The sequence below is a fragment of the Lampetra planeri genome, chromosome 64 (genome assembly GCF_965212315.1).
Source record: "Lampetra planeri chromosome 64, kcLamPlan1.2.h2, whole genome shotgun sequence".
NCBI lineage: Eukaryota > Metazoa > Chordata > Hyperoartia > Petromyzontiformes > Petromyzontidae > Lampetra > Lampetra planeri.
Window position 1 is genome coordinate 4,223,082 of NC_136170.1, and position 15,758 is coordinate 4,238,839.

The window sequence follows — 15,758 nt, forward strand, 5'->3', positions numbered from 1 at the left end:
GTTGTCGTCTGCTCTCTACCTGCTGTGTTTGTGCCCGCACCTCCGATGGTTGAGTGCTGTATTTGTCTGTGTATGGGTGATATGTTTACCTGTCTTGTACTTTTCACACCTATGGGGCTGTCCATAAATGACGTCACGCACCTAGGGGGGGGGGGGGGGGGTCAGACATTTGTGACGATGTGTGACGAGGGAAAGGGGGTTTGAGAAATGTGACGTTACATCAAAATGCGCAACTTTAAATATAAACAACACGTTCTACTTAATTATACTTTTTAATAAATGTTTTCTCCTACAACATCAGAGTGCAGCGCCACATTAAATACGCACTACAATGACAAGAGTTTAAAGTGATTTGATGCATGTTTTATTTTCAAAATGGAAATATGGTTTTCGGGGGGGGGGGGGGGGCAGACCTTTGTGACAAAGCAAGCTGTTGCTGTTCAGCCGTCGGTGGTTGATGGCGTTGTGATCACCAACATCGAGCACATCGCTCTGGGGCTGTATCTTGCCATCTTGCGAACGAATTGTGAAGAGGAGCATTCTGTTTCGAAGCTAAAACTGATAAAGAAAAAATGTCTCCGATCAACCACAGGACAGCAACAACAACACCGCCCTGTCGTCCCTTGCACGACTCTCGATTGAGAATGAGATTGTGCCAAAATCACCATTTTAAGATTTTCTTTGCTAATTTTGCAATGAAAAAATTTCAAAAAGTTTATCTCCGGTGTAAAAATTCTCTCACCGTATGAAAAAACTGATTGGCATTGACAAGACTCTTTGTATATACAATGTGTTACATATACATATTGAAGAAGATATCTTGGCTACATTTTTTATATCATACATGCAAACAAAAACACGGTCACATTTTTCCTCATACAAAAAATAACACGGTCACATTTTTTTTTGATAGGCCCTTTAGTTATCGTTCGCCCTAGGCAGAGTTCCTACTGTGGCCTATTGGATAATACGGCCCTGGTGGGTCGGTGAGTGGCTGAATGAGTTAGTGGGCGAATGAGTGGGTGAATTAGTGGGTGGGTGAGTGGATGGGTATGACGAGTAGAGGGTTGAGTATTTATGTAGTGAATCACTTCTGAGACACATAGTCGGAGGCAACACACGTTTATTCTACACCTTTGCACACTGCTCACACACGGGTCAGAACAGCCAGCACGCTGTCTGACCCACGATGCCGGAGACGAAGCATCTTGGGTTCTATTCCACCGACAGACAGCCCTTATCCAGCCTCGGGACTTCCCTTTTATGCCCCCCGGCATGACCTGGCTCTGCCCTCGGCCACACCCCCTTCTGGAACCCACCAGAAGGTTCTGGGCTATACCTCACGTGTCCCCTCGGTCACCTTTGGCCCCACATCCTTCACCCCGGCCTATCACGAGCTCCACCAGCCGGCCGGGGTGCCACGTCCTCATGTCCCCTTCTTGCCAGCAGCCAGCGCCACGCGCCCGTGTGACCCACTCCGTGGCATTGCTCTGCTGGCAGAACGGCTGCCACGACCTGCTCTCCGGCAGGTCGGCCATTACGGCCACATTCCCTCTCTCTGTCAGTAACCAGCGCTACGCGCCGGAGTGACCCATTCTATGTCACTACATCCATACTGCAGTGGTTCTCAACTGGTGGGGTACGCGGATCCCCTGTGGAGACAGTACGTGACAATGTGTCCCAGAGTGTTATGTGAGGTGATTTATAAATGTGTGGGATTATACACGAGTCATTACATACTACACTAAACTGCTATTTTACCAGGTTTTATACTGGTGTAATGCGGGCGTAAACGGCTTCGCGGATATAACGTCATGGGGGGGAGGAGTTAGGTCACGTGTGAGAGAGGGGTGAGGTCTTAAGGGAGAGATACCGGAAGAGACGGGAGAGTGTGGGAGATAGAGTTAGAGTGAGGCCACGTAGGGCGGAGGTCGAGGAGTGGCGAGATCGCCACACACACGGAGAGTAAGACTTGGCACCGTCGGCCAGCGGTGACCAAGCGCGGAGGAACGACGGGCAGCGGTGGTGCTGCAGTGAGGGCAGCGGTAGAGCTGCAGTGAGGGCAGCCGGAGGACTGCACAGGGGATTCTGCAGCGGAGCTGCAGAGGTGTGGAGGCTACGGGAGCGAGGGCAGCTATGGAGCTGCCAAGGGGAGAGCTCTGAGCGAGGGCCGTGTGGGACAAGTGTAAGAACCCGAATAAAGGACAACGGAGACAGACCCAGGATCGAGTCCTTTATTACACTGGTAGGAACCTCCTGGTTACACCAGCCCACAGGGGATTAGTGTCCGTCCGTCGTGCAGGGAGGGGCTGGGTGGGGAGGGTGGGGAGGGGCTGGGTGGGGAGGGTCGGGAGAGCTGGGTGGGGAGGGTGGGGGGTGGGAGAGGTGGTGCTGGGTGGGGAGGGGCTGGTCACCCGGTGGTGCCCTTATAAAACTCAACGTTTCACCCACTCATGCCGGCTTGTGCCCGCCCTCACAGTCGGCCATATTTGCGGAATACACCACGCCGCAGTTGACCCTGGCCATTGACCGAGCAACCCAACATTCCTACCAGCTCCCTCCGCAGGAATGTGTTTCCACCAGATTTTTTATTGACACCCATCTCACACACACACACACACCCATCACACACACCCATCACACACACCCATCTCACACACACACCCATCACACACACCCATCACACACACACCATCTCACACAAACCCATCACACACACACCATCTCACACACACCATCTCACACACACACCATCTCACACACACACCATCTCACACACACACCCATCGCACACACACACCCATATCACACACATCTCACACACGCCATCTCACACACACACCCATCTCACACACACCATCTCACAGACCCATCACACACCCATCATACACACACCATCTCACACACACCCATCTCACACACACACCCATCTCACACACCCATCCCCCACACACCATCTCACACCCATCTCACACACACACCATCTCACACACACCCATTTCACACACACAACCATCACACACCCATCTCACACACACACCCATCACACACACCATCTCACACACACACCCATCATACACACACACCCATCTCACACACACCATCTCACACACACACCCATCATACACACACCCATCTCTCACACACACACACACACCATCACACACACACCATCACACACACACCCATCTCACACACACCCATCTCACACACACCATCTTACACACACACCATCTCACACACACACCATCTCACACACACACCCATCGCACACACACACCCATATCACACACATCTCACACACGCCATCTCACACACACACCCATCTCACACACACCATCTCACAGACCCATCACACACCCATCATACACACACCATCTCACACACACCCATCTCACACACCCATCCCCCACACACCATCTCACACCCATCTCACACACACACCATCTCAAACACACCCATCTCACACACACAACCATCAGACACCATCTCACACACACACCCATCATACACACACACCCATCTCACACACACCATCTCACACACACACCCATCATACACACACCCATCTCTCACACACACACACCATCACACACACACCATCACACACACACCCATCTCACACACACCCATCTCACACACACACCCATCACACCCACACACCCATCTCTCACACACACACCCCATCACACACACACACACCCATCTCACACACACCATCTCACAGACCCATCACACACCCATCATACACACACCATCTCACACACACCCATCTCACACCCCCATCCCCCACACACCATCTCACACCCATCTCACACGCACACCATCTCACACACACCCATCTCACACACACAACCATCAGACACCATCTCACACACACACCCATCATACACACACCCATCTCACACACACCATCTCACACACACACCCATCATACACACACCCATCTCTCACACACACACCATCACACACACACCCATCTCACACACACCCATCTCACACACACACCCCATCACACACACACACACACCCATCTCACACACACCATCACACACACCCATCTCACACACACACCCATCACACACACACCATCTCACACAAACCCATCACACACACCATCTCACACACACCATCTCACACACACACCATCTCACACACACGCCATCTCACACACACACCCATCTCACACACACCATCTCACAGACCCATCACACACCCATCATACACACACCATCTCACACACACCCATCTCACACACACACCCATCTCACACACCCATCCCCCACACACCATCTCACACCCATCTCACACACACACCATCTCACACACACCCATCTCACACACACAACCATCACACACCCATCTCACACACACACCCATCACACACACACACCCATCATACACACACACCCATCTCACACACACCATCTCACACACACACCCATCATACACACACCCATCTCTCACACACACACACACCATCACACACACACACCATCACACACACACCCATCTCACACACACCCATCTCACACACACATCCATCACACACACACACACACATCTCTCACACACACACCCATCTCACACACACCATAACACACACCCATCTCACACACCCATCACACACACACACCCATCACACACACACCATCTCACACAAACCCATCACACACACACCATCTCACACACACACCATCTCACACACACACCATCTCACACACACACCCATCGCACACACATCTCACACACACCATCTCACAGACCCATCACACACCCATCATACACACACCATCTCAGACACACCCATCTCACACACACACCCGTCACACACACACACCCATCATACACACACCCATCTCTCACACACACACACACACCATCACACACACACCATCACACACACACCCATCTCACACACACCCATCTCACACACACACACCCATCTCTCACACACACACACACACCATCACACACACACACCCATCTCACACACACACACCCATCTCACACACACACCCATCTCACACACACACCATCACACACACACACACACGGGGTGCGGTGTCTCACTCGACACGGCCACGGCTCAAGTGGTACCATTTATTTGTCTTCACTGTTCACAGCGTCGCCCTCAACCCAACTGCTGAAGTCTGGCCCAGGGGCACTCCCTCCCAGAGTGGCAGCTGTCCCCGTGTGGCACAAGGTGTACGCAGCACCAGAAACCCGTAGACTCACAGAGACCCACAGACTCACACAGAGACCCTGCAGACTCCCACAAAGATCCATAGGCTCACCACACAGAGACCCTGTAGACTCACAGGAGACTCAACAGAGACCTGTAGAAGCATAAACAATCAAGGCTGCGATTTCCTGCTCACATGAGCAGCAATGATGATGCATTGGTGGCCGTCACCTGTTTACAGCCCTGCAGTCAGCAGCGTGAATTCCACATTGCCTTGGCGGGGACAAAGTGGTGTTCATTTGATCGACCCTGGACGAAAGGGATGATGATGATGGGCTGAGTCCAACCTCTCTCCCCCAAGACCGGGAGTTGAACTCACTCCCTTTCCCGCTTGCTGCATGGCCGCTCGCCCTACCATGGAGCCTTCACCCCGGGAGTGTTCTCTCTCTCCGTTGGGGTATAAATTAAAATACTCACTACAATAAGATCCCTGGTCATTAACAAAAGCACACCGTGTGGTGTGGTCGCTCGTCGCGACCGCGTCGTGGCGCGCCCATGGGAAAGCACCAGGACGGGACAGCCGCCATTCGCCACTAAGTGGCGGTGACGTCACCACGGCGCTTGTGCCAGGCTATGTGCACGTTAAAGCCACGTGAAGTGTCGATCGCCCGCTGGCAGGAGGTCACGGGACAGACCCAGGTGCCATGGATCGATTGACTGAGATGAGTGGCCGATGTCCCACCTGTGCCCCCTACTGTGCCAACTTGCTGTGCTTTAGCCACCCGGCGCTCCGCTCGTTGTTGTGAGCGTCGCTCCTCCGCACTCCGTTGTTGTTGGAGGGCGACTGCCTCCAACTGCCCAGTAGCAGCGTCCTTCACGAGCCTCCTCCACAGAGGCCGATCTTAACACCGCTGGTACCAGTCATCGGCAAATCCACTCAGCTCCACATCCTCTTGTACCACATCACTCCGTCTCCTCTCTAGCCCGTGCCGCACCCGTTTAGGATATGACAGACACACACATGCAGATCCAATTCCCGAAAGAATGTCAATCCACAACAAGTCACAGCTAAAGAATACTCAGGGTGATTCCCTGTCGTTTTTTACAATCGTGTCTTTAAAAATCAGCTATTTTGTACAGCAGGATTTTCCCTGGGAATAGAATTGGTTTTGTTTGGGTTAGAATGCGTAAATATAAATGTTGTGTCGTTAAACCTGCCACCACCATCCGACGCAGTCAATCAGTCAATCAGGTTTGTGACGTAAACGAAACGTGGCCAAATAGTTACTGATAACGGCACAATTATAACATTCAGGTTACAGAAACATGAAGCAGACAGAGGGGGTGGCCGTTGTACCAATGTGCGGACAAAGAAGGATACACGACTCCATTGGGCAATGTGAGTCTATGTGTAATGTGAGTCTATGTGCAATGTTAGTCTATGTGCAATGTAAGTCTATGGGCAATGTTATTCTATGGGCAATATTAGTCGACGCTGACTCTTATTTGTACTAATATACAGGAAGACAATTCTGGCTGTTGCCTGATGATGCTGGCGAATTACTGGCGAAACGTCGCGGTACTCGAATAGTATACTACACTACTATGCACTACACTATCATTGTAAATGTTATGGTGGGTTTACTCTCCAACACACAACCGGTTAGTACTGAACTAGTATACTACACTATACACTACTATGCACTACACTATCATTGTAAATGTTGTGGTGGGTTTACTCTCCAACACGCAACCGGTTAGTGCTGAGATAGTATACTACGCTATACACACTATAATTGTGAATGTTGTGGTGGGTTTACTCTCCAACACACAACTGCTTAGTACTGAACTAGTATACTACACAATACACTACACTGCACACGACTATACGCTACACTATAATTGTAAATGTTGTAGCTGGTTTACTCTCCAACACACAACTGGTTAGTGCTGAACTGGTACGGAATTGGCCACGTGTTGTTTACTTGACAAACCTTTACTGATTGGCTGTGTCGGGCGGTTGCGGGTTTAACAACAAATTGCTAATTACGCAATCTAACCCAAACAAACCTCCATTATGGACAGATCCGATTAGGGAAAGAATATAAAGCCACGCAAATCACTGCAAAGAATACGCACAGTGAGTCTGTGTTGCTTTTAAATCGCGTCATAAAACTCACCATTTGCACTGCAAGCATTCCCTTTAACTTAAGATTTTAAAAAAACCAATTCTGTTGTCCGATTGGATTACTCTTCAATTATTATTACTAGTGTAATGCGGGCGAAAGCGACCTTCCGGATGTGACGTCACGAGGAGGCGGAGCCAGGTGACGTGGGTGAAAGGTAGGGGGTCCTTAAGCGGGTAAACCGGAAGGAGAAGGCAGTCGGGGTGTGAATGGAAAGGTGTGGGGCCACGCGGGCGTACGAGCCGAGGGGGCACCGTCAGAAGCGGGAGCCAACCCTGGGAACAGTAGGGAGCTACTGGGAGGTGTAAAGCTGCAGATAGAGATAGGCAGTAAGGCTGTGTGTGAGGAGCAGCGGGGTGGCTGCCAGGAGTCGCAGGAGCGACGAGAAGGCGAGACAGCACGAGGCCGTCAGAGCTGCAGCAGGAACAGCCAAGGGAGCTGTGTGAGAGTACAGCAGCGGAGCTGCTGTGGGGCTGCAAGAGCGACAAGAACAGCAGCGGGGCTGCTGATGTGGACTGGAGTGACATCGGAACCAGCACAGAGAGAATAAGAGAGACAGCCGTGTGGGGACGCAGTACGGACCGAATAAAGGACACTGAGCCAGATATCGTGGTCAAGTCTTTTATTACACTGGGGTCAGAAGTGAAACGGCATGTCTAAGCAAGTAAGGAAGAAAATTCCCCCGGCGCCAGCATCGGCTTCTTCGTCCGACGACGACGAATTCCCTCCGACCACGGATTTTGCTGGGGTGGTGGAGGAGAGCCCTGCTGAGGCGAGCACGGGGACGGGCGTGGAAGATGTCGGCGCGATGGCGGGTCCGTCAACAACATCGGACGCTGAGCAAAGATGGCAACAGGTGGCAGAACAACTGGAGACACTCAAGGACGTCCTGGCGCATCTGTGTCACCTCGTTACGCCAAGGACGACGATGGAACGAGAAGGTGCTCCACGGGCCGCCACGTTGCCTGCCCTGCCGCCGCCATTGGCCACGCGGCAAGAAGACGCCATCTTGCGCGCTCCGCGGCGCCAAACCGCCATCTTGGCCACGCCGCGGGCCGACGCCATTTTGAATTTACCTCCACAACAACCATCATTGGAAGACGGCGTGAAGAGGAGTCGGAGTCGCCACCTTACTACGGTTAAGGAATTCTCTATCGGGGGCGATTGGAGCGCTTTCGCCTGCCGATTTTTGGCGGCGGTTCGTTCAGCAAGATGGACCGATGCGGAGGCCTTGGAAGTGTTGCCGACTCTACTGGACGACGAATCTGTGCGATTTTTCCGTTCCATAACGGCCGATAAGAAGAAGACGTTATGTGGAGTTTTTGAGGAAATGGCCGACGCCTATGAGCCACCTGACGACGCGCATCGGCGATTCGCTCAACGACAACGAGCACCCGAAGAATCGCCCGTGGCGTTCAGGGGTGCGGTGTTGGAGCTGGCCATGGCAGCATATCCTGACACGCCACAGGATCTGCTCGAGCCCCTCATATTGGGAAAAATGCTGGAGCTGTCTCGGGATCTGGGGATCCCCATGCCTGTGTGTGGGCATGAGAAGCTCACGTCCCGGGCGGCAGCAAAGTGTCTGGACGCGCAGTTTAATCTCCGTCGCTGGAAGCAAGTGACGGCATGGACGGGTGGGCCCGTCAAGGAAGGAGGCGCGATGGGGTGGGACCCCACAAGGGCGATCTATGTGCCGGATGAGCGGGGTCCACAGGAGCTGACGGCTGCCTCCTCTCCATGGCCGGGACGCGGAAGGCCGGGGCCGCGCGCTACGCCATCGGGACGGGGCCGCCGGGACGCAGGACCTGCGCTTCGGCGCAACGAGGCCGATTGCTTCCGCTGCGGCCGTAGGGGCCATTACGCCAAAGATTGCTGGGCCCGCTTCCCGGGTCCGCCGCAGCAGGAGCCCACAACACCGGACAAGCCGACCAAGGAACCTCCGAAACAGGCATGTCGGCACGCACCAGACACTCGGCAAGGCTTTACACCTCACCCACCACCTGTGTTGCGCGATCCTATTGTTGTTGTTAAAGAAAGGCCATCGACGGGGCCTTGTCATTCAGTTACGCAGTGGCGCAAATTGGCACGGAGAGTTGTCGCGGCCGCTACGGGTTCGTCCACTGTACCGGGGTCCATACAAGGTGTGGACGTGCGCATTTTGGTCGACTCGGGAGCGTCTGCGACTATTATATCGGATGTCATTTTCCATCTGTTGGGCATTCCGCCGGGGGCTGTGCGTCCGGTTTATGGGTCTTGCGTCGCTGCAAACGGGGGTAGTATGGGGATTGTGGGCCAGGTGGATGCTAAGATATCTATAGGGGATGTGTCGGCTTTGGGCGTTGTGTTAATATCGAGATCTTTGGCGGTTCCTTGCTTACTAGGCACGGATTTTTTGGCTAAGATGCCCATTTTGATTAAAATCAATGAGAATTGTATTGAATTGCCGGGGGGCCGTCGAATCTCGTTTCTGCCGTCGCCCTGGGGGCGACCTGCTTCGGCCGTACAGGTGCAGGCGCTGTCCGTCGCATCTGTGGACATCCCACCTGGTTCACAGATGCTTATACCCTTGCGGTATCGGAAGCCCCTGCCCAATCGGCTAGGAGCATTAGGGGTCTTGTTGTCACCATCCGCCACGATAACAACGGGATTGGCGTTAGTTGGGGCACAGACCATCGTCCGGCCGGATCAATTACCGGTTTTACAGGTGCTTAATGCGGGGGTGGAAAACATCCGTGTTCCGGCCGGTACGGTTGTGGCACATTGTCGGGGGCTAAGTTCTTTTCCACACTGGACCTCTCTTCGGGATTTTGGCAGCTTCCCCTTGACGAGTCCTCACGGGAGAAGACCGCATTCCGTACGCCGCAGGGGTTATTTCAATTCAACTGCCTCCCGATGGGATTGAATGCGGCCCCTGCTACGTTTCAAAGATTGATGGAGCTCGTTTTGACGGGGTTGCAGTGGGAGACGTGTCTTATATATTTGGACGATATTATTGTGTTCAGCCGCACATTTGAGGAACATTTAACGCGGCTGGAGACAGTGTTCACGAGGATGCGCTCTGCCAATTTGAAATTCAAACCAAAGAAATGCCACCTACTGCAACGGTCCGTCCGTTATTTGGGGCACATTGTGAGTGCCGAGGGGGTGTCCACGGATCCGGAAAAGACGGCGTGTGTCCGGGATTGGCCGACTCCGGCCTCTGTGGGGGATGTTCGACGGTTTTTGGGATTTGCCTCGTATTACCGAAGATTTGTGCCGGGGTTTGCGACGATTGCGAGGCCCTTGCATCTCCTTACGGGTAAAGGACGGAAATTTGTTTGGGGAGAGCCGGAAGAGGCGGCCTTTCGGAGTCTGCGCGATCTATTGGCTACGGCCCCGACATTGGATTATCCCGATTTTGATCGCCCTTTCATTCTCGATACGGACGCGAGTGACACAGGTATTGGGGCGGTATTATCACAGTCTAAAGGGGGCGTAGAGCGCGTCGTGGCGTATGGTAGCCGAGTCTTGTCGCCTGCGGAAACACGCTACTGTGTCACTCGTAGAGAACTTTTGGCGGTTGTTTTTTTCCTACGGCAATTTCGACCGTACCTTTACGGTCGTTCTTTTATTGTGCGTACGGATCATGCGGCCTTGCAATATGCACTTAAAATGGACCAGCCATCGGGACAGTGGGCACGTTGGTTGGACACGCTGCAGGAGTTTTCCTTCCAAATTCAACATCGGAAGGGAGTGCGCCATGCGAACGCTGACGCACTTTCCAGATTACCAGGACGCGCCCCTTGTAAATGTGCGTCGGGGACGCATAGGTGTTCGCCGATTCTCAACCCCCCTCAGCCGCTCACGTTGGCCGTCGGGAAGTCGGATACTCCGATGGAACCGGGACCGACTGATGGGGTTTTGAATCTGCCGCGGTCTGTCTGGATTCGGGAACAGATGATGGACGAGTCGTTGTTGTCCATGCGGAAGCGGTCTATGAGGGACAAGGGGAGTCCGAGTTCGGCTGTGGGGCCGCGAACCGCTCTCTGAGATGGTCTGCTTATGTGGCAAGAAAGGTTCCAGGAAAGCTGGCGTGTGGTGGTACCAACGTCCTTGCGATTTGAGTTGATTAGAACTCTCCATTGTGACACACTATTGCATTTAGGGGTGCAGAAGACCTTGTTGACGTTACAACGTCATTATTTTTGGCACGGCATGGCGACAGATGTCGTAGGGCACGTGCGCGCGTGCCCTGAATGCGCCCGGCGTAAGCCGCCTAAACATCCTTACGTGCCGCCTCTCCAGTCGATTCAGGTGTCTCGAGTCAATGAATTGGTGGCACTGGACATATTGGGACCCTTCCCACCATCGGCGAGGGGTAATAAATATTTGCTGGTAGGGGTCGAGTATCTCTCCCGTTGGCCGATGGCCTGGCCGTTGCCCGATCAGTCGGCCGCGGCCATCACCGACGCCTTTTTGTTTGGGTACATTATGGACAAGGGGGCGCCGGAGAGACTCCTCACGGACCAGGGCCGAAATTTCTCTTCTAAATTATTGGCTGAAGTGTGCGCAGGCCTTGGGACTAAGAAGATACGGACATCTCCATACCATCCGCAGACGGATGGTATGGTTGAGCGGCTGAACAGGACATTGTCTGCCATGCTTTGCCATACTGTGAGTGAACAGCAATCGGATTGGGATCTGCACATCCCCGGAGTGCTTTCGGCGTACAGGATGACGCCCCATGCGGCTACAGGGTATTCGCCGTTTTACCTTATGTATGGTCGGGAAAACGTGCCTCCGGTGGATGTGCAATTGGGTACTGGGGTGAAGGGACCTCGTAAACCACTCCCTGAATACATTCAGGACACGGTTCGCCGGGTTACGGAGGCGCGGGAAAACGCCCGCGTGGCTACGGCCAAAGCCCAGGCCCGGAACGAGCGGTATGCTCGGCGGTCTGAGGGGGAGTGCCCCTGGAAGGTGGGAGACCTGGCCTGGCTCCATTGCCCGCAGGTGCGGCCGGGGACCTCTCCTAAATTGCACAAACCTTGGCATGGTCCTGTGCGCCTCATTGAGGTTCCCAATCCACAGTCGGCGCGCGTTCAGTTTGGTTCTCGCCGTTGGTTTGTTCATACGTCGCGGTTGAAACCATATGTTGCTCCCCTACGTGATGCGTCATCTCCCAATGTTGCCTTGCCGGGGTCTGTTGCTGCTGACTCTGACTCTTCCCCGCCTGCGTCCATTGATCTTGCTAGAGCGCCTGTCGTACCTGTTCCAGACAGGCCGACCGTGACACCGCGGGGGAGGAGTGGGCCTGCTCGGAGGGCGCCTGCGAAGGCTGCGGGACCTTCAAGCCCGGCGACCCTTCCGACCCCGCTGCAGGCGCATTCGCCGAATATGACCAAGACTGATTCGTCAGGGACACGAGATGTCGGTGGACTTCCAATCGCAGCAGGGGAATTACCCCCTGTCATTTCTCGTGTTCCATCGCGTCCCCGTTCTACAAGTGGGCCGCCGACCGTCCGGGACGGGCCGGCGACCCGCACTCGTTCCAAATCGCTTACGTTTCGTTGATTGTATGTTGTTATTGTTCTTGTTCTTGCCGTCGTATTTATCGCATGCTTTCGTACGTTCGTCGATGTTACTTGTGTGTTGTTCTTGTTGTTATATTGCATGCTCAGTGTCCTTTAAGGGGGAAGGTCGGTTCACCGCATTACGCTTTGGTGTTGTTCAGCCGAGGTCGGCTGGGTTTTTTCTATGGGGGAGGGTGGTGTAATGCGGGCGAAAGCGACCTTCCGGATGTGACGTCACGAGGAGGCGGAGCCAGGTGACGTGGGTGAAAGGTAGGGGGTCCTTAAGCGGGTAAACCGGAAGGAGAAGGCAGTCGGGGTGTGAATGGAAAGGTGTGGGGCCACGCGGGCGTACGAGCCGAGGGGGCACCGTCAGAAGCGGGAGCCAACCCTGGGAACAGTAGGGAGCTACTGGGAGGTGTAAAGCTGCAGATAGAGATAGGCAGTAAGGCTGTGTGTGAGGAGCAGCGGGGTGGCTGCCAGGAGTCGCAGGAGCGACGAGAAGGCGAGACAGCACGAGGCTGTCAGAGCTGCAGCAGGAACAGCCAAGGGAGCTGTGTGAGAGTACAGCAGCGGAGCTGCTGTACTCTCACACAGCCCCACAGCAGCGGAGCTGCTGTGGGGCTGCAAGAGTGACAAGAACAGCAGCGGGGCTGCTGATGTGGACTGGAGTGACATCGGAACCAGCACAGAGAGAATAAGAGAGACAGCCGTGTGGGGACGCAGTACGGACCGAATAAAGGACACTGAGCCAGATATCGTGGTCAAGTCTTTTATTACACTAGTATCATTCGCTTTCATCATCGTGCTTCATTTTATTGGAATTTGGGTAGTAGTAGTCAGTGATATCGCTGTTATTATCGGCTTCCTATTTCACTTAGATTTCATCTGCATTTGTGAGTGTAGCGTTATTTTTACGTTACAGGTAACGCGTGTTACGTCACCTGGGTACGTGTTACGTCACCTGGTAACGGGTGTTACGTCACCTGGTAACGTGTTACGTCACCTGGTTACGTCACCTGGTTACGCGTGTTACGTCACCTGGTTACGTGTTACGTCAACTGGTAACGCGTGTTACGTCACCTGGTTACGTGTTACGTCACCTGGTAACGCGTGTTACGTCCCTGGTTACGTGTGTTACGTCACCTGGTTACGTGTTACGTCACCTGGTTACGTGTTACGTCACCTGGTAACGTGTTACATCACCTGGTTACGTGTTACGTCACCTGGTAACGTGTTACGTCACCTGGTTACGTGTTACGTCACCTTGTAATGTGTGTTACGTCACCTGGTTATGTGTGTTATGTCACCTGGAAAACGTGTTACGTCACCTGGTAACGTGTGTTACGTCACCTGGTAACGTGTTACGTCACCTGGTTACGTGTTACATCACCTGGTTACGTGTTACGTCACCTGGTTACGTGTGTTACGTCACCTGCGCACGCGGTGGGCGCCAATTTGGGCCAATCGGAGCGCTGGTTAAGTGGGGCCGAGCGCATCGCCCTTGGCCAATCAGCGACGCCTGTTTGTTTGCGAGCGCGCGGCGTTTACACCTCGACTGGCTTAGTTTCACATTCTACCTTTCATGTTTTTTTGGCAGTGGGGCAAAAAAACATCTCGCTCTCTCTTCCTGCAGTTTTTCAACTAACCAAGTGATTGCAATGACCGCCCCACTCCACCCTTCCTAATTTGAATTTGCTAAAAAAAGTGAAAGTGATTAGCCCTAAAACCAATTCAGGAAAGTAGTTATTATCATGAAGTTTGGATTCTAACAGTTGAATATGCAATTCCTATATTCGATTAACGGTATTTCAGCTTAAAACAGAAGTTTGCGTGGAACGGATTAAAAACGTTACCCGAGGGGCCACTGTACTTCAAAAAGAAAGGCGCTTTGTAAAAGAGAGACTATTATCATTATTATGTTGAGTGTGCGGGGAGCGGTGGCGCAGAGGCTAGGGCACCGCACAATGGAAACCCGGCGACCCCGGATCACCAGGGCGATGGCCGACATCAGCGATACCTGAACAACGACCTCCACTCCCTCCCACCAACACGCACTGACCAGAGTGGTGAAGTATGGCTAAAAAAACCCCCGCATGCGGCCGACACGTCGCGGTGAGGCCTTCATCATCCAGTGACGTGAAAACGGCCATCAAGAAAAACGCTTGGGAGCTAAAACCCGACATGCACCAGGGGTGATCACAGAGCCAATATTAAAACATTATTATTATTATTCCGCTTGTGTGTGTGTGTGTGACATAGGGGTGTAACAAGGGTGTGTGTGTGTTATCGGTGTGTGTCTGATGGGTGTGTGTGTGTGAGATGGGTGTGTGTGATAGGTGTGTGTGAGATGGGTGTGTAGATGTGATGTGTGTGTGAGATGGGTGTGTGTGTGTGAGATGGGTGTGTGTGTGAGTGATGGGTGTGTGTGAGTGATGGATGTGTGTGTGAGTGATGGGTGTGTGAGTGATGGGTGTGTGTGAGTTATGGGTGTCTGTAAGATGGGCGTGTGTGTGGGAGAACATACAAACTCCACATTCACTCACCCACTCTCTCACGCACTCATTCACATTATCAGTCGCTCGCACTCACTCCAGAACAGGGGGAGAACACACAACCTCCGGACAGAAAGTGGCGCCCGAGTTGAGAATCGAACCCGGGCTCTTGTCCTCACTGCGGCCCTGCCCGGTGTGATTGTGCACATTCAGGGCTCCGTTTTGTTCTGTTCTGCCTCCAACTTCTTCACCTGCAACACACAGACCACGCTGCTCAATGGCTTTGTCACTCATGGTCTCCACAAGGACGCCATGTACGCACGGTGACATTCTTTCGCACCAT

The 15,758-nt window shown here is 53.3% G+C and overlaps 1 protein-coding gene across 2 annotated transcripts in view; it reads right to left on the bottom strand.

Moving 5' to 3' along the window:
* Positions 1–445: 445 nt before the first annotated feature.
* NADSYN1 (NAD synthetase 1) overlaps positions 446–15,758 on the bottom strand; it is a 138,673-nt gene continuing 123,360 nt past the window's right edge. Inside the window, exons 21-22 of one of the 2 annotated variants that reach the window (XM_078619690.1) lie at positions 15,577–15,666; positions 446–558 (exon numbers count right to left, since the gene is read on the bottom strand). In XM_078619690.1, coding sequence (XP_078475816.1) covers positions 15,625–15,666 — 42 coding nt within the window. In that variant the 3' untranslated portion in view covers positions 446–558; positions 15,577–15,624. Of the gene's footprint in view, positions 559–13,678; positions 15,667–15,758 lie in introns of those variants that run through there. The other variant, XM_078619689.1, reaches the window with a different exon arrangement.